The following is a 24632-nucleotide window of genomic DNA, read 5'->3' as shown; positions in this document are numbered from 1 at the left end:
GCAATTATCTTCCTCAATGCTCTCTCTTGTGCTGGCACAGCAAACACAAGACCTGTGAGCCACATCTGGCCGGCTGAGTAACAATATACATAATGGAGGTAGCAAACACTGGTGTGCTGTGCACTGAAGGGATGCAAGTAGCGGTTCAGTATCAGCGGATTTTTTCAAAGTTTTTAAGGTATAAGAGCAGGTTCATGTAAATGAAACTTATTTTTAATTTGACCACATACTTCTCAGGCTATTGTGAGAGGATGATGAGGTCTGAATCAGAGATGGACTGCAACACTGAACGATAATGTAAATGTAACATGAAACTCTTAAGAAGTAAGAAACATTTAATTACAACAATATCCACTGTTTGTTTTCTCTGCTCTTTTGATAGCTTCTCTACACTGTTCTGATAGTCTTGGTATCGTTGCTTGCCTTTTGTTTATGTTCGTAAGCATTTGAAGTCAGTTTCAAAACCTGTTTGAAGCAACATTTCATGGCAAAATAATCCTGCAAAGCAGAGAAACGCCCATGGTTGCCACTTTGGAGGTAAACAACAGAGAAAAGGGGAGCTGGCATGAGCATCTCCACTAAGAGGCTGCTGGTATTCAAGCCAGTTTTATCATGGCACATTCTGTTGATGCATCAAAAACTATAAGGATTTTACCGAAACCATTTTGACAGTCTAGCGAGCAACTTTTTCCAGTTAAAACCTTCATGTTTGCAGTGGAGTTTTAGGCTCCTCTGTTCAGTCAGGCTTTCTCCAGTGTCCATCTGAAAAGAAAAATCTGAAACATGACGACATTACCCAAATTCCACTTAACTTTTATCATTGGTAGTTATTTAAACTATGTTCTTCCTAAAATGATCGCTATCACATTTGTTATTAAATTCATTTCAAGTCAATTGAGGTGAGTTTTTGGGAATACTGGACTTGATGTTGTAGACAACAAAGCATATGTGCATCGAATCCTTCTCATTATTGTGGGTTTTCACTGTCTTGTGTGAGCAGATAAAAGCAAATATCGCCTGTAGACATATGTGTGTTGCATCAGACTGGTCTCAGATGTGATCCAGGGCTCTGCCTGGATCCACTTTTAGAATGATGGTCACTCTAAGTGAATTACCTCTCCATAATGTGCCGTCTGATGTTATTAGGCTGTGATGACCACTGACGTTTTTAGGAAATGACAAGAGGGTCAGCTCATATCTGACACTTATTACCATAGTACAGGGAGGAATTCCAGGCACTAATGTGTAATTAGTTTAAGCTTCTTTGACATCAGCTGCTCCCTGCAGCTTAGATTGGACCGTGATCCTGAAGGCCAGAGTTTTTATGTTACTTCTCTTTCCTTACGCCCTGACTTGATTTAAACACATGGCTTCAACCTGCAGGTTCAGCCTGAACTCTTCACGTGTCTCGTTGACACTTACTGATACAAGCTGGAAAGCAGTATTCCTGCTGATCATGATTGTCCTGTTTATGTTTTTATATTTTGTCTTTATTAACTCACGTGATTGTGTTGATCTTTAAATATATTTCAGGATGTTCAAAGTCTGGTCTTATTGATTTATCACTTTAACAAATGGAATTATCTTTTAAAATCATTTATATTTTGAATGACTTTGTGGGCATTTTGGTGAATATTTTTTAAATACCAGACCTGATTTTTATTCAAAATAGAAAAAGTCAAAGTTAGCCACTTATTTTTAAATATTTGTAATATTTATTTTCCCCATAATTTCCCTAAATATTAATACATAAGTGGATGATTTGTCCTACCTTTTAAAATATCTCACTTGTGTTTCTTGGAAGATAAGCACCGGTTGTTTATCCTCGTGCCTTTCTTTTTTGTTGATAATCGTTTGCATACTCAATGACTGTGCTATAAAATATTATAGTTATTTTCCTGTCTTTAATACACGTTTTAATTGAACTGGCCGCAAAATACTGCTTTTTTTCCTGAAAAAACATTATTGTTGGAAACTAATCTTGAGAGCTGAGGGCCAAATCTGGCTATCAATACTCTTAAAGCTTTACTTGTCAGATGTTACGGGTCAAAGTGAGAGTGGGAGGGGCTCAGATTTTAAAATACATTGAGTTGGAACTGATGAGAGAGTAGTTTTTTAAGAATTATGGGACACTTTTCTCATGCAAGTGTTCAGGCACCACTCTCTATCTGTGCACCTCCCTGTATACGACATAAACATGACTTAATGGATGATTTGCGGAGATTCTTTGATCAGCAGTCTCTTGAGTTTTCCGGAGGACACATTCATCAAAGGCCGACTGCTACTTTACAGATGAGGTATACTGACTGGTGATTTGTGACAGATTGACTCCTTTAAAGCATCAGAGGAGACTCATTAAGTGACGTGAAGCGATGGTTGGATCCAACTCACAGTAGGGTTCATGCTGACCCCTTACTGAGAAGACTAACAATATGCATGCACCAGATCAGGCCACTGTCCTTAGGGAGCCACCACCTCAGGTTCAGGTCCATGCATCACTACTGGAAATCCACTCCATTTTCTGGCGTCTTTCTGTGCTTAGGGATTCAACAACATGTCGGCAAATGTGACCTGGGCAGTGGTCTAGTGACAGGTACTTTCAGGAGCAGGCAAAAAACAGAAGAGAAGCTGTTTGATTTATCCATGATCACCACCAGCTGGATGTGTCATTCGCTCATCATCAAGAGACCTTTTGTTTGTCCGTAAAAGCTTTAAAGGTCACAGCTCCCCGCCGAGCTGGGCGTAATGCAGACAAACACATATGTCGCTCTTTCGCACGCCTCTCCGATGTGTGCGGAAGATTCAGAAGAGACGGAGAGGGGGTTGACTTTTCCCTGGAAGTAATTATGTGAGATCCGTGTTAATCTTCATCTCATCTGCGCAGTTAAATTACATTTGAAGCCCCGTCCTCTCTGCAGGAGGCAGCAGGGAGATTAGGAACAGAGAAAGCAGAGAAAGCCCAGCATAGAAAAGACTCTGTTAGAATGTTCGGCACGTAACTCCATATAGACGAACAATTCTTGAGGAATATTGCCAACAATAACTAGACACTTGATCTTCTCTAATATTGTCTGAAAATTTTCCGTCAGCGATTGTTACTGCGTATTATTATTATTACTATTATTACCTTAATGTTGCAGCTTGTGTGCAAAACCCTTAAGCAAGAGCTGACAGGATGCTACTGTGCATCTGCAAGTTTAAGTGGTTACTTTCCTGTTACTGCCCTCAAGTTTTATTGTTTTTCCGGGGGCGGAGTGATAAATAAGTCAAACTGAATTGTCAGTTGGCAGCAACAAACTAAAAACTATGAAACACGAATCAATAATTTATTCTGGCCTGCTGACTATTAAACTGTCTATTAAAACCACATTAATCAGTCATGCCCAAAAACGTTTTCATATTTATCACCCTTTAGTTTCGTCAAGACATGAATGTAGACACTGAGCTTTTTTATTCCTCTTGATTTCTTGCAGTCAACAAACACAAGCCCTGGATTGAGGCGTCATACCATGGCGTCATCACGGAGAACATGGACACGGTGGTGCTGGATCCTCCTCTCGTGGCGCTAGATAAGGACTCTCCAGTGCCGTATGCAGGTAAGACAAGCAAACCGTCTCACAGTTCAAGTGTCTTTCGCCACCGCTTAAATCTCAAACATGTACTTTTCTATCCTCACAAATATCTTCCACTGAATTTTTTTAAGCGTCTTGATGAGCAAAAACTGCTTCTCGTAAAATGGTCACTTCATTTAATCCATATACCGTATAGGAGTTGCGGTTTTGTCTCAATGTATGTATTAAAGAGAGTAGAATTTGATTTCCAAGCGCTTGCCCATGTAAAGTGACTCTGTGGCCTGGAGTTTGACTCATACACTATGAGGAATTGCAGCTTGGTCTTGCGTGGGTGGAGTTGTAGCTGCCTTATAGGGCTTTGCCACCTGCAGGGTTTCCAACCTTACATGAAATATTTTTATCCAGAGATTGATCTCAACTGGAATCAAAATATACTACTACTTTTAACGTACAAATCCCCTTGTCTTCCTTGTCTTTTAATTTATCCTTCCTGGAGATTCTATTGCCATGTTTTGATGATACTTTTACAGGAAATGAGGATTTAAGTGGCGCCTTTGAATGAGGGGTGTTTAATATTTACATTTTCATGTACATGTAAGTCATGACATGTATTTAGTGGCTGCGTGATTTATGATGATGATGATAGCCTTTACTTGTTTCTTTGTCTGGATGAATGAAGGTAAGCTCATACATCACCTGCAGCATTTCTGCAGCTCATAAGAAATTTGAAAGGTTTTTCATGGCCACACACACACACATTCACAGTCTTGATGCTTCACTGAGTCAGCAGAATAGTTGAAAATAGGAATGACCTAATGTGAAAATCATCAAAGCATTTACACTCTGCCGTCTCAAATCAGTTTGAATTAGTCTGACAGAAGTCTTTCTTTCTGTGATCCCATCACTGTTCTCACTCATGAATGCACCCATTAATGCTTCACAAATGACTGTAGAGACGAGTTGTGTCAAACTTCACCTCAGCCTACATTGTTCGTCTTAAATAGCAGCAGAATATCTAAAGAAGTGGAAAATGGGAGATTAATTGTGCTGTCACTTCAACAGCCTTGGTGGTTGTGTTTTTTTTTTTATTTTTATAACTTTTTATATAACGTTTTTCCTTACTGTTCATTATTATTTCAACTTGTTATCAGATTCAAGAATTTGTTTATTTACTCTTGCTGTGTGCATGTCTTTTAATTTGTATTTTCTACTCATAAAAGTGCTGGGAATTTATATATATGGGAAAATATTTATATATATAATTTAAATAATTTAAATTTAATACACTTATTAATTTGTTTATTTTTTCAATTTTCAATCATATTATTTTTATATTGACTCGCTGGTGGATTTTGGGGGTGCTTTTTTATGTCTAATATAATGAATGTGTTTCTTAAATTTAAATTAAATATATATATATAGGACATACAGTAAAATAATGTAATTATCAAATGAGAAGCTTATAATTATAATTGTATGACTTCCCCCCCTTACTGTCTATCATTTCCTAAAAACTAGATATTTTTTTATATACTATTGGTCAGACAGAGATTCAAGAAGTTCCCCAAACATGAGTAATATTTAATTTGTAATATCGACGTCGCTGCCGCTTGTCTAGTAAAAAAACGCTTTTCACCTTTTCTCCTCATTTAGTTATTCAACGATGGTCATTTCTTGCTGTAAATGTTTGTCAATTGACACAGACTCATGAAAGATAGGATTTACTATTACATTATCCACTTTGCACACTTGTTGGTGTGATTAATTAACCCATATTTATTTGTGTAAAAAGGTCTTTTCCGTTTAAGCAAACTGACCAAAACATTCACTCGGTTCACAAAGCAAGAGCCACTGCATCATGCTCAGACGGAATGATTTCAGATGGCTGCTTCATCCTGTCTGAAGCATTGAATCGCTGTCGTCAGTCCGCTGCATAGCTGAACGGAGCGACAGAGTCTCCTCCAAGAGAAACTAAGCTGGTGAACAAAGACAGACATTTAGTTCCATTGCTTCAGACAAGATTAACAATGGGCTTGTGGGCTTGAGAAGGTCAACTTTGCTGAATTATAGCTGGAGAGATCCAGTTGCTGTCAGCGGGTGATATTTCTTTCCGCGGTCGCTGACTAAAGAATGAAGCACTTGTAACAGCTACCAAGGAGACTCCAGAAAATGGCAATGAAATGAGACGCCCTCATGATGAATCCTTCTTTTGTGTTTCCATGACACTTCTTTGCGATTTACATTGTTATTTTGAGTGTTTATTTAGTCTGCACACCTCTCTATTTCCTTGCACCTACTCCCATTCTTTTTCCCCCCTGCTGTTCCACCTGCCATTATTTTGCCTCCATGTTGCATCACCTTGCTTCTTGCTAAAGTGTGTATAGACACTTGCATCAATCCGGCTTTCATTTTACCGCAGGAAGAAGTGCTCCGTCTTCCTGGCTCCACTTTAATTGCTGTGCAGAAACAATGAGTTGAATTGTTAAGTACTCTGCTTTTCCCTCTCCACCTCTTTTCCTCTCCTCCGTTCTTCTGACCTACTATCAGCTGCGCTCGCCTGCCTCCCAAGCCTCCTTCATCCTCTTCACAAGCAGCACTCTGTTTCATTTGGGTTGCCATTTGAGAAATGATGTATGAAATAATTAGACACCAAGACCAAGCTGTCTTTGATAAAGACCGTGACAACGGTATGAATTTGAACTTGGTGTTATTATAGTATAATGACTGCGGCAAAACAGGACACGCAAAATGTCCTATGGCATATGTATAGCTGAGCAAACTATTTTAGTCCAGTGCAAGGGCAAAAACATTGACTGGAATTTGCTTATTCTTTTTTCTTAGCCACAGGAAAGATGCTCAACAAAACTAAAGGTTGTTGCGGTAAAACTTGAGAATGTAAAGGAAAAGATGCACAGAGAAGATGCCTGCAGCTAAAACAAACAAAGTAAAAGTGTATTTTATAGATAATTTTCAGATAGTAGTATTTGTATTCATTTATTTTACATTTGCTTTTTGATTTTTGGAACTTTTGGAATATTTTAATAGTTTTTATCTAATATGTTTTAGCATCAGTGTCAATAATCGGTTGAGACCAAAACAGATGATAAAGTAGAAATCCTATTAATAACATTTCTGTTTTTATTAGCTCAGCACCTAGCATAGCATTCAATTGGTTAGCTTAGCATAATTGGTGCTGTCAACAGCAGATTATCATTGGCGCTTGTGTTATTCTGATCAAAAATGAGCAGAAACATTCAGTGAAGACAACAGAAACATGATTTCAAGAGCTAACTGCTCTATCTCAGGATCACAAGCAAGTTGAAAGCGTCTCTCTCTCTCTCTTTTGTCTTCCCATCTGTTCCCCTCCTCCTTTTAGTTTTAGTTTCTGTTTGGATTCCTAAATCTTCTCTGAAAACCATCACATCGCTTGTTTGATCCCTTATCTTCTCTCATTTCCCCATTGCTCATTGTGCTGCTTAAAGTGGGAAATGAACTCTTTGTTTGGAAATGACTTTTGAACCCTTATCTTTTTCTAGAACATGATTATTAAAGTGTTCAAGGAAATATGAATTTAAAAGGGTTCTTTTAACCGCTAAAAAAAATCGGCATTTGTAAGTATAATATCCAACTTTTACAACAAGTTTCGTGTCTCAGTATCCTAAGTGAATCCAGTGTTATACTTCTACGCTGCAGCATTGTGGATTAGTATTCGGATGCGGAAGGAATGGAATGTTCTCTTCAGTTTGGCTCTGCAGATGTGGATCGATGCCTCGGAGGTTCTTTATTCTAGCTGTAGTGTGGTGAAAAGACCATGCCAGCGCCATGTCAACTTGAGTGGTTGATTATTGTCTGAAAGCTTTTAGCCCTCATGTCTGTTTTGAGACACTTGTTAAAGATGCTTCAGGGCTTATTAGTTGTTTTTCATACCAAGCTTTCAAATGAGTCCACTTGTCACCAGAGGCGTCACTGTGAAATGGTTCTGTTTACTTAAATACATGTTGTCGACCCCGGGATATTTTTTTTCACCAACATCATTCAGAAAATCTCATTTCGCTTTCAGTCTGGGTAAATAAGGATAGGCTACCAAATGCAACCACCTTTCTATGAGGTGTGCACAGCCCACTAAGGGACTTTTATCCAATAGTAAAGCCGTTTCGGGTGGAGGGGTGAAACCATAGCAGGGCAAAGGATCAGCAATATAAAGTGGGACTTTTGACAGTGTCCATTTAAGCCAAAAAGACTGAATACAGCATAGAAATATGTAAATTGCTATTATATGAAGTAATTGAAAAATACTATGGATTGGAATAGGTTTATTTTCAGTTTTAATGTATAAAAATGATTAATCTAGGAAAATAAAAATATAATAAGTGGATAAAAAAAAGGTTCCATGTCGTTTTTTTTGTCGGTTTAATCCTTGACTTGCTCATTTGTTTGCTTAATCTTTTGAAAATTTAATAAATCGTATAGCAGAAAATAATTGATTCAAATGTCAATACTTATTAAACAATCCTCAATGTTTGTCACTCATGTCAGGTAGTTTTCTGATTGTGAAGTCACACTTTTTTATCGGTTCTTTCAGAATAGCTTGAAGGTTATATCACGTTTTCAACACCCAGTTTCTAACAGCAGCAAGGAGCAGAGGTGTTAATTGTTCCGGCTGACAACAAGCACAAGAAACAAGTCACTAAAAAAAACACAGCGATGAGAATGCATTTAAGGAAGGCTTTTACAGTGGAAAATAAAGGCCAATTTCTCGATAATAATTTGTCTACAACCAAATTTTCTCTTCAAAGTTCCAGTCTGTTTCCTGCAGCTGTTTCCCTTCCTGAGTCTGTCACTGGCTTCAGTTCAGAGGGAAACTCATCAGTCCTGTTCATCCATCGTACAAAAATATGTCTGAAAAATGACTCATTGACATTTTCAAAATCTGCCACCATCATTAACATGCTGATCATGTACCAGAATTATAGCGCTGAAAACAGGGAAGTCAGTACAGAGTGTTGTACTGATTCTGTTTTGTCAAAAGTGGCAAGTTGCCACTGGCAACAGAATAACCATAAAATCCAGAAGAGTCAGATGGTCCGAAAATAATTCAGATGATTTTTCCTCCATTATTTTGTCTCCTCTTTTGTTAAATATTGTCTGTGTGTACTTTGGATCTCTGGGATGAGAGACTCACCTGAGGGTTTCTGTTTCCTATTTGTTTTTTTTCTGAGTTTTCTATGATTTCCTTTCTTCATAAAACAAACGCTTGCTTCATATTTAATTCCCTCTGCCTCCCCGCAGAGATTAATGCGAGTGTCTCGAAGATTTTAGAAGGTTTCTCTAGTGAACCAAACAGAGTGCATAAAGTTAACACCATTGCATTTATATCACAGCATATGCTCGAATGCATCAGCAGTGAAATGTTTTTTAACTCACAGTATCAATTGCAGGAAGATAAATATATTATGAGCGAAAACTTTCGTGTGGGCAAATACGAAATACATTTAATAACAATGTCGACATGTTAATAGCTGAACATTTTAATAAAAGCTTACTCAAAAAGCCACTTTTAATTATAGATAAAATATTAAAAATGTATGAAGTATTTGTTAAATAAATAAATAAATTGAAATAAAAAATTAAGGATTGCTTTTTGTTTTTAAATAAATATTTTCTTAAGAAAAAGCAGTATTTATTTGAACATCATATATATATTTTTTCATAATTTTTACTTAAAAAAACACTATAAATATTCACAAAATACAAATACCTAGGTAAAATTAAAATTTTACAGAAAATGATAAATGATAAATTTTATAAATGTAAAGCCTAGCATAAGTTCAGTAGTCGGAACATTGCGAGCCCTACTTCCTTACACTCCCTCTACAAGGGGTTTAGCGTCAGTGGGGTGGGGTGACACCCTGACCTGTCACTGGTGGGATGTAGAGCATTCTGAAATTCAACCTGATTTTTACATTTGAGTTCAATTTTGGCCATTAAATGATAATTTTGACCGTCAAATTCTCATTTGAAAGTAAAAGTTCTTACAGATGCATTCAACAAACAAGTTCGTTTTTTTTCGTGGATAATAACTCAGAAATGTCAACCATATCTGAGCAGTCACAGTCGGAATATTTTAGGGAAAATGGACAACAGATCTAATGCTCAAGAAGATGGAAGAATATAGGAAACCATGAGTGCGTTGCTGATTTCAAAGTCCTCTATCTGAAAGCACTAATGGCTTTCCGCATGAGGCTCTTGCTGCTCATTCAAAAATGGATTTTATATTACACACTTGGGCAGTTAAAACAGTTCTGATGACTATGAACAGCTGCCATCGCTGACCAAACAAGAACGGCTAATAGAAGCATGAAAATAAGTAGTTGACAAGATGGTTTTATTTTCTCTTAATGATTTTTGAAATAAGCTGCTATTTCAGAAGAGCGAACACGACCTGTACGCCGAGTTTAATTAACTCAATGAAATGTTCTGCCGTTCCTAATTCATTCTATGTGACAATAGTTTGGCAAGTATTCAGCCGCCTGACAGACCAATTAGAGAGCAATTTGCATGTCTTTCACGCATCGCTTGTGTAACTCTTGTGCTGAGAAAAAAGTGACATTTGACGTTGATGTTGCGCTTCAGTTGTGACTTGGATTTCCTGGCTAATGCCAGGCTTGAATTAAATGCAGTGACTTATTTTATAGTAATGCCTATCAACTGAAGGCTTCTCAACATGTTTCCTAAATGAAATTATTTTGGTGAAATAATGTGATGTAAACATGCAGATTCCCAAGTTGAGAGTAAGGTTGACTGTATACTGAGGTCATGAATGTGTGACTACTAGGGCTGTCAAGCTTGTTAACTGTCGTCAATCTTGTTTTCTCCATCATCGCCATTCTTTTGTTTACAACGTTTTTTTTTAGCATGTTTGTGCCTTCTGTGCTGCTGAGGTTATTCTATAGAATACTCCTGACAGTATCTCTTATGTTGAGGAAAGTGTTATTGCCACTCTTTATGTTGATGAAATCGTCCTTTTAAAAATGACTGCAACGCGAATTCATGTAGGAGGATGATTTTTCAAAATATACTTTTGTTAATGGTTTTATAAAGTTTTGAAATTGTAAAAAAAACTCCCCCGCATTAGGGATGGGTGATATGTACAAAAAACGTTAACAATAATTATTACGATAAATACAGTTTCTATTTCATGTGTTGTACACTACAGTCTCACTTTAAACTGTTTTATGATGAAACTTATTTGTGGAGTTTGTCTCCAACATCATTATCTGTTTGTTTAAATATAATAGTTGAATAGTTGAATAGATGCTATTGAAGAAATATTTGACATAATGTAAATAACTGATCATTTTGTAATATTCTATTCTCGAAATCATTATGCAAACTGTCAATCCTTTGTCTTGTGTGATGAAAAACCTTTTCAGAATTCTCTCTCCTAAAATGGTTGTTTTCCATTGCCTTATTGAAGATTTCTAGAGGTGGAACCTGATTAGAAAATAATGTCTTTATTTGAGGTTTTAGAACGAATTAATCTGCATTAATCACATTTTAACTGTGAAAGAAATATGTTATTCATCTGCTTTATTTGAATAAAAGAATTATTTATGTAATTAATGAGTCAAAATGAACCCAGCACTTTCAATCTTCTAGTTTGTGGTGTGGAGTGCTTGTTATCACATAGTGTTCGCGAGGACTTTCATTTCTGTCCCTTCCAACTTTGAAGTATTTCCCTCAGATTCTTGAGATGCTGGAAATCCTGCAGTAGACATTTTGCGCGAAAAATACTTCCATCGCTCAAAGTCCAATTTCACAGCAGCAATTTTGCCAAACAGCCTGGAGTGAGGGTTGACATTTTATGCCCAAATGTCATTGCTCAATGACTTTTTTTTTTTTTTTTTTTTGCCAAATATCTTCCCCAGACTTCTTAGCCGAACGTCTCCTTGAGCGCCGTCTATGACAGAATGCCCTTGCTTCGTCTATATTATGCAACTTTTCCATTTTTCTTCAGTGGTGCTGAGTTCTGTGCTCTCTGAAGTGGCCCTACAGGATCTGACAAGTGTAGAATGAAATAAGGCTTCCCTGAGACTTCTCCTGCCACTGTGTCTTCCCGCGGCAGGCCAGACAGAAGAAGAGGCATGCTCTCTTTTTCCAAGATGTCAGAGGATTTGAAAGGCAATTTCAAACATGTGACAGAGTAATGGATGAGGGCAGCACCGGCCATCACTCAAGAGCGGGACGGGACCCACTCACAAACGCGTTGAGATTCTTGTCCGTCATCAGCTTGGATGACTCAATTTTACTTTCTGTCTGAATGTAGATCTAGAACAATTATGTTTTAAATGTCAGCCAAAGATTAAAAAGTCTGCTTCGGAATGGTTCTCAACTCGTGCTGCTGGTGACCTTCTCCGCCTGTGAAGAAATCCAAATCAGTCTGTTAATATAAAAGACAGATTCATTTTACTCTTGGTGGAATTACATGAAAGGCTTCCCTTTTGTTTGGAGTTTGGATGAAATTTACTAAAAGTTCATGAAGATGCGATGACCCTGGCTGACTGGGTTGATAATGAATGAATAACTAAGCAAAACGGCCAACAAACAAAACCAAGTGCAGCATTGATATTTTTATTTGTGATTTTTTTAAAGTCTATCTCTTTTTGGAAGCTAAATAGGGACATAATTTCTGGTGCTTGCTAACTGTAACGGATGTGTCAAACTCCTGGCTCCGGGATCAATCTGGCCCACTAAATCGTTTCATGTGGCCTGCAAGAGCTTGAGGTGGCTCCAAATCATAGTTATGTCAAATTTCATGAGCATGGAAAACCAGCACCCCTTTAAGGCATGTAGGTTTCGTGACCCGTGACGATCGAGGATCATATACATTTCCAAAAACATTGATGTTTCAGCCCCTTGTGTGATCAAGACTGAGAATGTAATCTAATCCAGTACAGTTCATAAATATCCTGTATGAAGGATTATCTGTGATTTATTTGTTTACTTATAAAGCACTTTTCATGCATCATGGGGCACTGCTCCATTCTTGACAGTACCTGCATGATGCATTTTTTTTTTTTTATCCATTTTGTCCATGATTTTTGCTGAATTTAGTAGCTTTTCAGAAAGGCAATGCTCAGAGTTCATTACAGTACAGTATGTCTCCTGCTTGTGGGACAGTGGAAAATATGCCCCATCAGCACTTCACCTTAATGGTCGCATGGCACCAGAAGTAGTGTTTAACACAGCTTAAGTCAGTTGTTTGTACACTCTGTGTATTAAGATGAGAATTTGGAATTCTTTCCTTCCGCCGCCACTGCTACTAAAGCTTAGGTTCTTGGGAATTTCTCTTTGGAGATTAATAAAGTATTTATCTATCTATCTATCTAGGTTCTGTCTTTAGTTTCATATCTGGGATCGTTTTTTTGGACTCCCTCTCTGTTTTCTTGTCAAGTTCTAAACCTGATATTTAATCGAACATGATCTAGCAAAGAGACGTGGTGTTTTTCCTCTGTTGCTTCTCTGGTACCTTCTCCGCGGATAAATGACTAGACATGACAGCTTCAGGCGTGATTTATTGCCTGCCGTTATGACAAACTTAACTAGCGTTGATCTATGAATCCTGACATATTAGGTTATCCTCACCTCCAACGCTACCCCCCACCACCCCACCCCTCCTCTCCTGGCGGCTCACTAGACTGATTGTTTAGCTATGTCATTTAATGACTGCGGATTAGCATACATAATGTCTCCTGGTGTTCTCAAAAGCCGCCTGTCAGATCTGGTGTTTTCACTCCTAACATAGTTACGTGTCTATAATGGGGAGTGTGAATGTGATTATTATGATGATGGCCTCCGCGACTCAGAGGAGTTGATCAAACAGGCTATGGGGTGTCACACGTATATTTTCAATGAACAGATATAATTCTTTGGAACGCTTCAGTGACTCTAAATTCTCTCTAGGTGTGTGTTTGTGTGTGACTGACTGGAGAAGTGTTCCCGCCTTTCACCCACAACCCCAGTAGTTGGAATGCAGTACATTTTATTTATTTTCTTGAACAAGATACCGCAGATTCACCTACTAGTCATCACCAAACAAAGGCCTCCTGGCCGGAGATATTCTAATGACTTTAGATCAGGACGAAACAAAGACTCGTCTCCATGCTGTCGATTGGAATGTAGGCGATTTTTGCGCATCAAGAACGCATTATTTAACAGGCACGCAGAGGCTGCATGTATAGGAGCAGACAGATGAGTTGTGGATTTCCCCCACACTCATTTCTATGTTATTTCTCATCCTCTGTGTGGATGAGGTTGAATGGGCAGTATGGTGGGCAGTTGTTTACAGCACTCACACAATCTCTCTTTCTGCTAAGGTTATCACTTCATGTGTTAAAATGGAACACATTTCTGGATACTGCACCTCTGTATTTAACAAAGCCTGGCAAATTATGCTGTTTAAAAACCAGTTCTGTTAAGTGCCAGCATCACATGAATACTCTTTATTATTATTATGAGTTACCATGTAATGCCGGTATGGATCCTAAAACCAGCATTTTCCCCCGCAAAGCTTTTTGTGAAAATCTTATGTAATAATAATAATAATAATATATTTTACTGTAATAATGTATTAAGTTTATTATGATAAAAAATCGACAAATGTTTCAGTGAAAATCTTTTTTGAAATTGAATGAATGAATTAATGCCAATGACTGATTAATTGCATATGAAATATCATTCCCAGAGAACATTTGTCAGAAGCACCACATTATACGATGTGATGTCCTTCATCAATGATGATGGAGTCTAAATGAGACGGCACTGATGGTGGGAAATGTATTATTATTTATTTATTTTAAAGAACATAAAAACTGTACACCATGAGCTTTGGGCTTCTGTTTACATATTAAATGTTAGAATGCTGGTATCAAATATTAAAATGCAAAAAATTTAATGTCAATTTATGAATTTGCCGCTTTTTACAAGTTGATCATATACATTAATATTGTTTATGCCATTCTGTTCCTTTTAATATTAGTCCTCTTAATACTTGTTAAGTACATAGGTATGCATTGATTAAAATCTCACCTTTTTGAATATGCACCTATGAATTAAAACAGTCAGACAATGCAATAATCTTCAATCTTTTGTGTATCATGTTCCGACAGTAGATAAGATCATGGAGAGGACAAGCTAAACCCCTGAGTATAATGAAGATAGGTTCAGCTGAAGGAGGATGACTTACTGTGACAAAAAAAGTGATGAGAAAAGCAACAGATATTCTCTCCAGCTTTTCCATCCGTTTTTACAGGACGGGAGAAGAGACAGAAGTAGAGAAAAGAGAAGTGTTCTGTTACCCAGACTCATCCTGAAATACAGGCAGTGGTAACTGAAGAGCAGCAGGGGTGAGAGTTAAGATTTATGGGTCAGTAGTGTCACATCAAAACAAACAAATGTGGACAGAGGAAGCTTCAATGCATTTTCTCTCTCCTTTTGTTTGATCAACTCTTATTATTTCCCCATGTAAATGACTTTTTTTCTTCCAGTATTCTGAATTTTTTAATGAAGTTGGTTTTGCCCAAGCATATAATGCAGTCCTTTCTGAAAGTGTAGTTGTCCGCATCTGTTTGAGATTGTATTTCAGTTGTTTAAATGCATTAGAAAACGAGTGGAAGCCAAGGTTTCAGTCTTTTATGGCTCCGTGTGGCCCAGTTTAGAGCTATTTTTATTAGAATTACGTCTAAGAAAAGGGCTCTCAGGAACAAATCCACATAAGCCATTACATTGTTTGGTACAACAAGAATGGAAGAAGTGGAACATTCAGTTCAGGACTGAAAGAATGTGACTCCACTGTCAAGTCTTGACTCTGAGGACAATATGTCCTGGGTGTATATATGTTTTGAATGAAGCTTTAAGAACAAAAAAAGTTAAGTCGCATGGCTCTAGTTTGAACTTGCAGAATGTGCTTCAAGATTTCTATTTTTCTTCATAAGTCACATGCTGAAGGTATGATATGATAGATGGAAATGTAGACATTTTGTTCTGGACATATTCACTGTTTGTCCACATTTAGTATATATATCTATCTCTCTCTCTCTCTCTCTCTCTCTCTATATATATATATATATATATACATATATATATATATATATATACACCGTATTTTCCGGACTATAAGCCGCTATTGTCTCGCGGTCTGAACCCTGCGGCTTATAAAACGATGCGGCTAATATATGGATTTTTACAGGGATATTCCAATCAATCGGCCACCGATTATGAAAGGCTGAACTCGTTGTGATCTGTGAATGCCGACCACTGCCTGTCATTGCCGGTCACTAAATCCAATCACATGTGACAGCAGCCGTTCTGATGAGGCACAGCCCGAGGTTTGTGATGCGTCCGCTCCTCCCTCCCGACTCGCCACTCGTTTGGCAACAGCGTGTCTAATGCGGAAGCTTTTTTCAGTCTGTCATGTCAAGTTTGCATCCTGCAGCACATGCACGTTAAAAGGCGTCAACGCCACGAATTCAATACGATATTTAAAACACCAGCACTTGACGGAGCACAGAGAGTTTTCTGGTGCTCATGAAAGTGAAACTGCAGGAATGAGCAGTCACTCACGACACTCGCTGGTCTGAGCGTGACGTTCAGAACACGAAGCATATTGCCTGAGAAATAATCATTAATTTCACCGCGCCAGATGAGCAGCCTTTCTCAGGTGTCGTTTTAAGACGGAATCAACCGCGGCCGAATCCGCTGCAGTCTTGTGTGTGTCAGATGCAGCGTTCGCGGTCCAGCACCTGAATCTGAAACGTTTGCAACCGTCCAGAGTGAGAACTTTCATGAAAGAGGTTGAAGACAGTCTAAAGAGCATGCTCTTTGCTGGCAAAAATATTGAGCTTCGTCACATCAAACCGATGACATCACAGGCGTTTTATTTACCTTTATAGCGCTCAAATTGCGCTGTTTTCGCCCGCTTGTCCGTAGCTCTGCTAACAGAGACGATCTACTGGAGGGTGAAAACAGCGCTTTCTGAACACTTTAAATGTAAATAAGATGTGAGGAGTTCAACTCTGGAGTTCAGAACATTGGCAAGATTGTTTCATTAGTCAGTCTCGACACTGGACCCCATTTTCAAAACTAGTACTAGAGGATCGCTAGAAGTGATTCTCATGCATTTTCTGTGGCGCAGACAGCAACGGTGCACCCGCGGCTTATAGACTGGTGCGGCTTATGTATGAACAAAGTCAATTTTCCTTCTTAAATTTGGTGGGTGCGGCTAATATTCCGGTGCGCTCTGTAGTCTACTGGACTACCGGACTACTGCTCTCTGTAGTCCGGAAAATACTATATATACCGTATTTTCCGGACTACAGAGCGCACCGGAATATTAGCCGCACCCACCAAATTTAAGAAGGAAAATTGACTTTGTTCATACATAAGCCGCACCAGTCTATATATATATATATATATATATATATATATATATATATATAGACTGGTGCGGCTTATGTATGAACAAAGTCAATATATATATATATATATATATATATATATATATATATATATATATATATATATATATATATATATATATATATATATATATATATATATATATAAAGCTCCTGTTATTCTGAGTTAATTGTGAATCTGTTTCTAAAAGAAACAGAAAGATAACCCCATTATTTCAAAAAGACATTGGGGTTATCGAGGAGACAATTGTTCTGTCGCACAACAAGTTGTTGGGTGCATCTAAAAAGTGGTTGCAGTGGTGGAGCCTGATTTGGGGAGCTGATGTAGTGTTATGTTGGTGAGTCACCTGCAGGGACATGCATTGCTTTTTCTTGATCAACACTATGAGCCACGGAGCGCTCCTGGACTTGTTCTGGCAGCCATCAATTTAAATTCCCCCATCAGGGAATGAAGGGAGTTTAACCTTTTCATTCTTTTCGCTGTGAGATCAAAAACCATCCAAAATAAATAAAAAAACATTTTTATTTTCTCTGCTACTGGATTGGGCTGCTCATAGCTGCTGTACATTTCAATGTTTCCTTTACAGTGCTTGGTTTGATGTCCACATATACGACGTCTGGGAATGTCTAATGATCCAGCACACTTCACCGTGAACTCACCAATGACAGTGACTTGGATAACTACGGTGAACAAAATGAAATTTGGTGGGAGAGTGACAATGATGAGCGTCTCAATTAAACGGTGTCGTGTTGACCAAAAGCAATACAGGGCAGTGGAGTGATGAAGTCATGAATTAAAGCTCGAGTGTGACTTCCACCGAAGTCCCGATAGGGAGGAAACCAAAGCTTTAAAATGCCTGATACCGTGCTTTAGAGCTCAGCAATCACACATTCACTCAGCCACACACGCAGGCACGCACAAATCTTCATCCTCCTGATACTGTACGCAGAGACAGTCGAGCTGGCGCAGAACCACCAGATGGATGGATCCGGTTTTTGATTATAAAGAGGAATTACACTCAATCTTTATTTGGCTGCTAAATTTGACTTTGAAAACAGAAAAGCCTGCGTCTCCCTTCCGACTGCAGATCCTTCTCTGTGATTAAAAGCCACTGTTGGAAGAAGCCTGAAATACTGCTTTATTTTGCTGCCAGAAATAAGTCAAAATAAGTAAATTTTTGATAAATGAATTGAAGAAGAGTAGAAAATATGATTACCATGCAACTTTCCTTTCATAATTACCACAGAAAACTTTAACACACTCATTCCTTGTAGCTCGATATCAGCTTGGATCTATACAGGTCCATTGCTAGCTTCATGGGGTGAGAGATGTCCGGGCTTTCTAAAAATCCACCAGTTTAACAGTTGAGCCTAAGCGCTGTGATATTCATGGGTTGCAATATAAACATCCCTGGTGTGCTAAATCATTGTGCTGCTGGCCACACAAAATGGTTGGTGGGCCGTGCTTGGTCCCCGAGCCTGAGGCTGACTCAAGTGAATTACTACTGTTTGCTGTGTTCCCTAGAATCCTAGCTCACTATAGGAAAGGATTTGTTCGACTGCTGTGCAATCTAAATTCTCTTTAACATTTGTATTTGCTGGTAAGATATTAGACCTCACCCATTTTCCAGAGCTGGTGCAGTTAGCCGACATGGAGATGTGCATGTGTGCAGAAGAGTTGTTGACACAGTCAGCCAGCCAGAAATCTGTCATTACCATTTAAACACACGGACACAATCCTCTCTCTGCTCTGTCCTCTCTCCCCGCCTCAATTTCTCCTACAATTTTCCCGACTTATACATTTACCTGCAGAAGGTAATCCACAGAAACACATTTGCCACAACAGATGGAGCAGAAAATGGATTTGCATGCAGCCCCGAGCTGTTCCTCTTTCCTCAGCTCACCATTACAACAGGGTCTACAAAGTTGCAATCCCTGTATTTACAAACCGAAGAGGGGCTCTTTTCAGTCTCTGTTTTCTCCACATCTGTAGTTGATAATTCATGCTCCCATTCTGTATTATGGCTCTTTTTGATATTGCATTTTATGCCCATGTTATTGGACATGTTGGTTTATAATAGCAGTGGTGTTAACACCTACTACACTGCACGAAAGTCGAGATATGATGCAGCATACAGGTGCTCAGAAGTTATGTGGCGAGCTGGGTGTTACTCTAGCATTCAGAGCTGCAATGACTTGTCAACTATGGAAGCATTTGTGGAGCATATTCTAAATGAAAATGCATTAACAGAAATGCTTTTTCATATTTTGATGGGATGATGATTTCACAATTTGCGCATGAGTCAAAACCATAGCTTCAATCTTGTGTTTTTACCATTCAAATAAAATGTTGACTACTACTTGCTGCTTTTGACAATAAAATCTTAAATCTTTTTAATTTTAGTTTTGTCACAGTATAAGCTATCATGTAAAAGAGAGTGAAAATGTAGTTAGGATTATTGATTTTATTTACACTATGATTCAAAATATGGGGTTTTGGTTGAAAAAAAACAAAACATTTCTTTTAATGCATTTTATTTTGGATTATGCTCCATAATTGCTTCCAGTGTGATACGTCAAAGTACATGTACGGTTCACACTACACTATTTTTGGTCAAATATAAAATATAAAAACAAACTGTTTTAATTAATTACTAATTACGTATTAATATAAAAAATGAATGGCTATCAAGAAAATACTAAAGAATAAGCTAATGCGTAGTTAAATAAATAAAAATGAGAAGTAGAATTAGGCGCCAAGACACAAAGTTTTGCACTCAACAAATATATAGAGGTTGATTCAGTGGTGCAGGGAATAACAAGTCTAACATATTATATTCTTTGTTTTGTTCTGTACAGTGTTTTAGATTTGTTAATTTAGACACGTGGTGAGGCAGTGGACATGTTGGTCAAGAATGTAGTGGCTGAGAATACCTGGATGACAACCAATGTGGTTCATGAATGTGGCAAATGAAGTGCTTGGGGAGGATGATCGAAGCAGGTGGAGGGGGTTCCTTGCTGAGAGAAATGACATGAAAACGAGGCAAAAGTTAAAAAGGAAGCTGTATTTATTTAACACCAGGATTTGAAGATTTTACTTTTTTAAACAAACAGCTGTTTTTGGGGACAAGCAATCCCACACTGAGACCGTCATTGTGCCGTTTCTCTTCAGTGACCCACAACTTCCATCATGGGGCTCACGGTCACAGGTCAAATCTATAAAATAAAAAAATAAAACCGTTAAGCTTTTCATTTACCATCTGAGTTAAAAAAAGGGGGTCACAGAAGGTTAAAATAATAACTCACTCACTCACTAACGTTTCCAGAAGCGTTTCGGCATACAGATGACTGCCTTTGCATTCAACATACCGCTTTGTCTTTGCAGGGGAGATTTGTGCCTTTAAAATCTTCGGCGAGGAGGCTCCGTTCAAAGCTGTGGTGTTGAATCGCACAACAGGGGAAGGAGTCCTGCGGGCCACTGGCCCGGTAGATTGTGAGATCCAGAAAGAATACACCTTTGTTACTCAGGCGTACGACTGCGGAGCTGGACCTGATGGGGCGGGATGGAAAAAGTCACACAAGTGAGTCATCACAACAAACTTTTATATCAGGGGAACAGCTTTTTTATGGTCTTTGACAAACATTTTATGTTTTGTTTGCTGTGAATAGATGTGGAAATATGGCAAAAGGAAGCATTAACGTGGCTGGAAAATAACAGTAATTACAATTGAGGGGGATGCCATTATGTGTGATTATAAATGGCTCAGTCTGACACATTCTTTTATGGATCTAAAAAATAAATAATTTATTTCAAAATGAATTTTATCTATTGATATTTGTCTAAAAAAATAGTATTAATGCAAACAAATAATACTTAAAATAATTAATAATTAAATAATGAAGAAATTAATAATAAAAATTATATATATCTATATATTATATATATATATATATATATATCTTCACTTCCTGATAAACATCAGGACATTTACACGTGGTATATGCAGGTCATCATATAGTTGTTTGTTACATTGTTTTTCTAGCGTTTGAAATATCATCGATACAATGAGGTAAGTGGGTCTGCAGGGGGCAGTGGGGTTCCCACAGTAGGTGAGCGATAAAGGGAGCTATTTTTCTGACAGACAGGTGAGTGCTGACTGGACTATTAAATTCAGTTAAAGGGGATCCGCTGGCCCACGGGCTGCGCTTTTCACATCACCGTCTGAGAGGTTTATGTTTGAGACGGCACATGGTGACCTCAGAGTATCAAAGATGTTGTTGCCAGGAATGTCCGTTGGTCTTCTCATGGATTCATGAATTCACAGTTGTCCTTATGAATCTTCATCACAGTGGCGAGCGGCGTGCGCAGCCTGACCTCGGCTCATATGAACCCATTTACAACACGACTCCGTGTCATCCCGACACAACAGGAACCTCGAAGTCATGCTGACAACATCTCATCAGTTCACACAGAAGGAAGACCAGAAATAAATGAAAAATCCACCCTGCCGAAGATAAATGCCAAGTGTTTCAGCGTGACATTAGCGCGTCTCCACTTTCCAAATAGGCGTCGTTAAGTTAATGTCATTAATTAGCCAGATGTGGTTCCTCAGACTGATGGACGTTCTCAGAAAAAGACAACTCCATTTCTCTGATTTACTGCGTCCTTTCGAAAGTTTACAGCACAAACACGACACTGACAAGTTGATATATATAGAAGTTTCTTATCGTGTATGTCGCTCATCTTTGTCAGGCTGCACAGTGGAAACGGAAAGGAAGAGGTTTTGTTGACTTGTTTTGGGAGTCCTGATAGTGAGTGAATAGGGTTTTGAAGGAGGAGAAGTTGGGTATTTTTTTTCTTGTTCTTCACAATGTTAAATGCAATACCTGCAGTTTTTAATCGGGTCCGTATTGCTGTTTAAAACGGCAATAAACCGAGAATTCTTAAAAGCATAAGAGATATATATATATATATATATATATATATAATCATAAATGCCAGAATCATAAAGGAAAATCCACTCCGGGAATCAATAGATTTCATCATGAGAATTTACCTCAATGGTACCATGTGTTGTTTTTTATAAACACAGATAACACAGGACTAGCTTCTTTCGTCAAGGCGGTGATGAGTCATAACATTTTTGTTTGTCCTGCGTGTTGTTGGACACAGTAAAATTAAAATCTTTATCTGGTCTCCTGCACCTTTACATGTCAAATTTCATTAATATATATATATATATATATATATATATATATATATATATATATATATATATATATATATATATATATATATATATATATATATATATATATATATAAATATAATTTTGACTGTGGATCTATAATTAAAAACTTGCAAAATACGATCAACCTCCTCTCTCTACTGACAATCTGCACATGGTCATTTTTTAAATTCCTCCTTACATTTCAGGATGATATGAGAGCAAGGTAAAAAATTTTACAACCTCTTGAAACAGATAAAGCAAACCTTTAATAAGCCAATGAGGCGCACACACACTGATATCCTTATATGCTTCCTAGATCTCATATCGCACATTTTAGAAGTTCTAATTAATTCGGTGATCTCTCATGACTCAAAGTGATTTCCCTCTTTTCATCCTCTCCTCTCGTCTTTCATGCTCCTTCTTTTATTTTAGATCCAATTTGCATCCTAAACTTCTGCTCTCCCCAGACGGTTTAATCCTTCCATCTCCTGTTTCTAACCTGACTTTTAATTCATCTGAAGAGTGTGGAACTACGCGGCGGGCTGATGGAGCTCTGGATGATTCTCTTCTCTCTCATCTCAGGGCTGTGGTTCACATCCAGGTGGACGATGTCAATGAGTTCTGTCCTGTTTTTCGGGAGCCGCTGTACAAGGCGTCCCTGACAGAAGGGAAGATATATGACAGCATTTTGCAGGTAGATGAGATTTTCTTTTATGTCGTTCATTGAATGTGATTTAAAGAGAGAGACCTTTCCCAGGTGGAGGCTTGGGACCAGGACTGCTCCCCTCAGTACAGTCAGATCTGCACCTATGAGATCGTCACTGCGGACACACCGTTTGCTATCGACCGTAATGGTGAGTCACTGTCTGGGTTTTCACCTAAAAAAACGCTGCACTGTTCTCAAAAATCCATTTCCAAGTTTCTCCGGATGAATCATAAAGGAAAATCCGCTCCGGGAATCAATAGATTTCAACCTGAGAATTTACTTCAATGGCGCCATATGTTGTTTTTTCTAAACACATATAACACAGGACTAGCTTCTTTCGTCAAGGCGGTGATGAGTCATAACATTTTTGTTTGTCCTGCGTGTTGTTGGACAAATCTTTATCTAGTCACCTGCACCTTCGTATGTCAAATTTCATTCATTTATTTGCAGTGTAGGCGGGGGTTTACGTCCCAGCTTCGTACGGTGTGCGTCAGCTGGGAAGGTCACCCCAGACCAGAGGTGTCAAACTCACTCCCAAAGGGGCCGAATTCTCAGTTTAAATAGCAAATGACAAAATGTGAATTTAACATACTCTCTGCTCCATTGCAACACCAGTTTGTTTCAATTCATGTAGGCTTTTATGTGTTTTTCCCTCATCTCCAAACACAAATGACGCCGTAATTGAAGCACAGCATCCACCTGCTGATGATCTTGCTTCCTTATCTTAGCTTAAAACTTACACCTTGATAGGTAACAACATACTTTAGTTTTGAGCCAACAATCTCGTAAACTGATTTGGCGGCTGGAATTTGGCCCTCGGGCCTTGAGTTTGGCGCATATCCTGGAGCGAATTTCGAGTCATTCATGGACCTCAGCGGAAAGAGATGGTGGAGAACATCCAAACTCCAGTTCCCTGAAGGATTCAAACTTCTCATTTACCACATGACCAGGAAGATGCACCTCCTCCATTACCCCTTATTGTCTAATTTCACTTGTCACAGTGGCTTTTTGTTGTGTATAAAAATATATATAAAAGCTTGTGTTGCATTCACTTGGAAATCTAGTGAGCAACGAGCAGTTCTGGGCCACTGATATATCTGCAGGTGAGGCTGTATATGCACATTTGCACATTAAGTAGAATAAATGTCCTGGTGTTTATCAGACAGTGAACATAATACCGTGATTATGTGGTCTTATTTAAATAATATGTTTTGTCTCACCCACGCTGTGTTGGTGTGTTCAGTGCTGTTGTTCAAGGCTGCAGAGGTTTTCTGAGTTCACTGTTCGTCTTCCATTCTCACAGTATAATCTCATTCACTTCCCATTGCCGGCTTCCTTTTGTGTAACTTTGTTTCACACTCTTTGTTTGTGATTTGATTTTTACCTGTTTAAGAACATGTAGTACTGTTGCTAGCTGCTGAAATATAGCGACTGCTGCCAATGTAGGTGCATTTATAAATGGTGTTAAGACAGGATTCAAACCATGGTGCTGGATTGTGTCCTGCCAGGTTGGTTCAAAAAGGCAATTTGAGTTGGTATGGCTCTGGCTATGGGACATAATGGCACCAGATATAATTTATTTTGACAGTGAAAAAGCAGCTTAAATCCATATTCCTGTACCCACTAACCCCATGCTTTCATTACATAC

General features: G+C 38.3%; 1 protein-coding gene across 3 annotated transcripts in view; it reads left to right on the top strand.

Annotated features, from left to right (window-relative positions):
* Window positions 1–24632, top strand: part of clstn2a (calsyntenin 2a) — an 82956-nt gene that overhangs the window by 34250 nt on the left and 24074 nt on the right. For all 3 annotated transcript variants that reach the window (XM_053884279.1, XM_053884281.1, XM_053884282.1), the window contains exons 2-5: window positions 3474–3596; window positions 20433–20628; window positions 22861–22972; window positions 23036–23132. In XM_053884279.1, coding sequence (XP_053740254.1) covers window positions 3474–3596; window positions 20433–20628; window positions 22861–22972; window positions 23036–23132 — 528 coding nt within the window. The remainder of the gene's footprint in view (window positions 1–3473; window positions 3597–20432; window positions 20629–22860; window positions 22973–23035; window positions 23133–24632) is intronic.

Source organism: Synchiropus splendidus, chromosome 13 (genome assembly GCF_027744825.2).
Source record: "Synchiropus splendidus isolate RoL2022-P1 chromosome 13, RoL_Sspl_1.0, whole genome shotgun sequence".
NCBI classification, from domain to species: domain Eukaryota; kingdom Metazoa; phylum Chordata; class Actinopteri; order Syngnathiformes; family Callionymidae; genus Synchiropus; species Synchiropus splendidus.
Note: the sequence above shows the minus strand (reverse complement) of the source record. Positions and strands in the feature narration are given on the sequence as shown.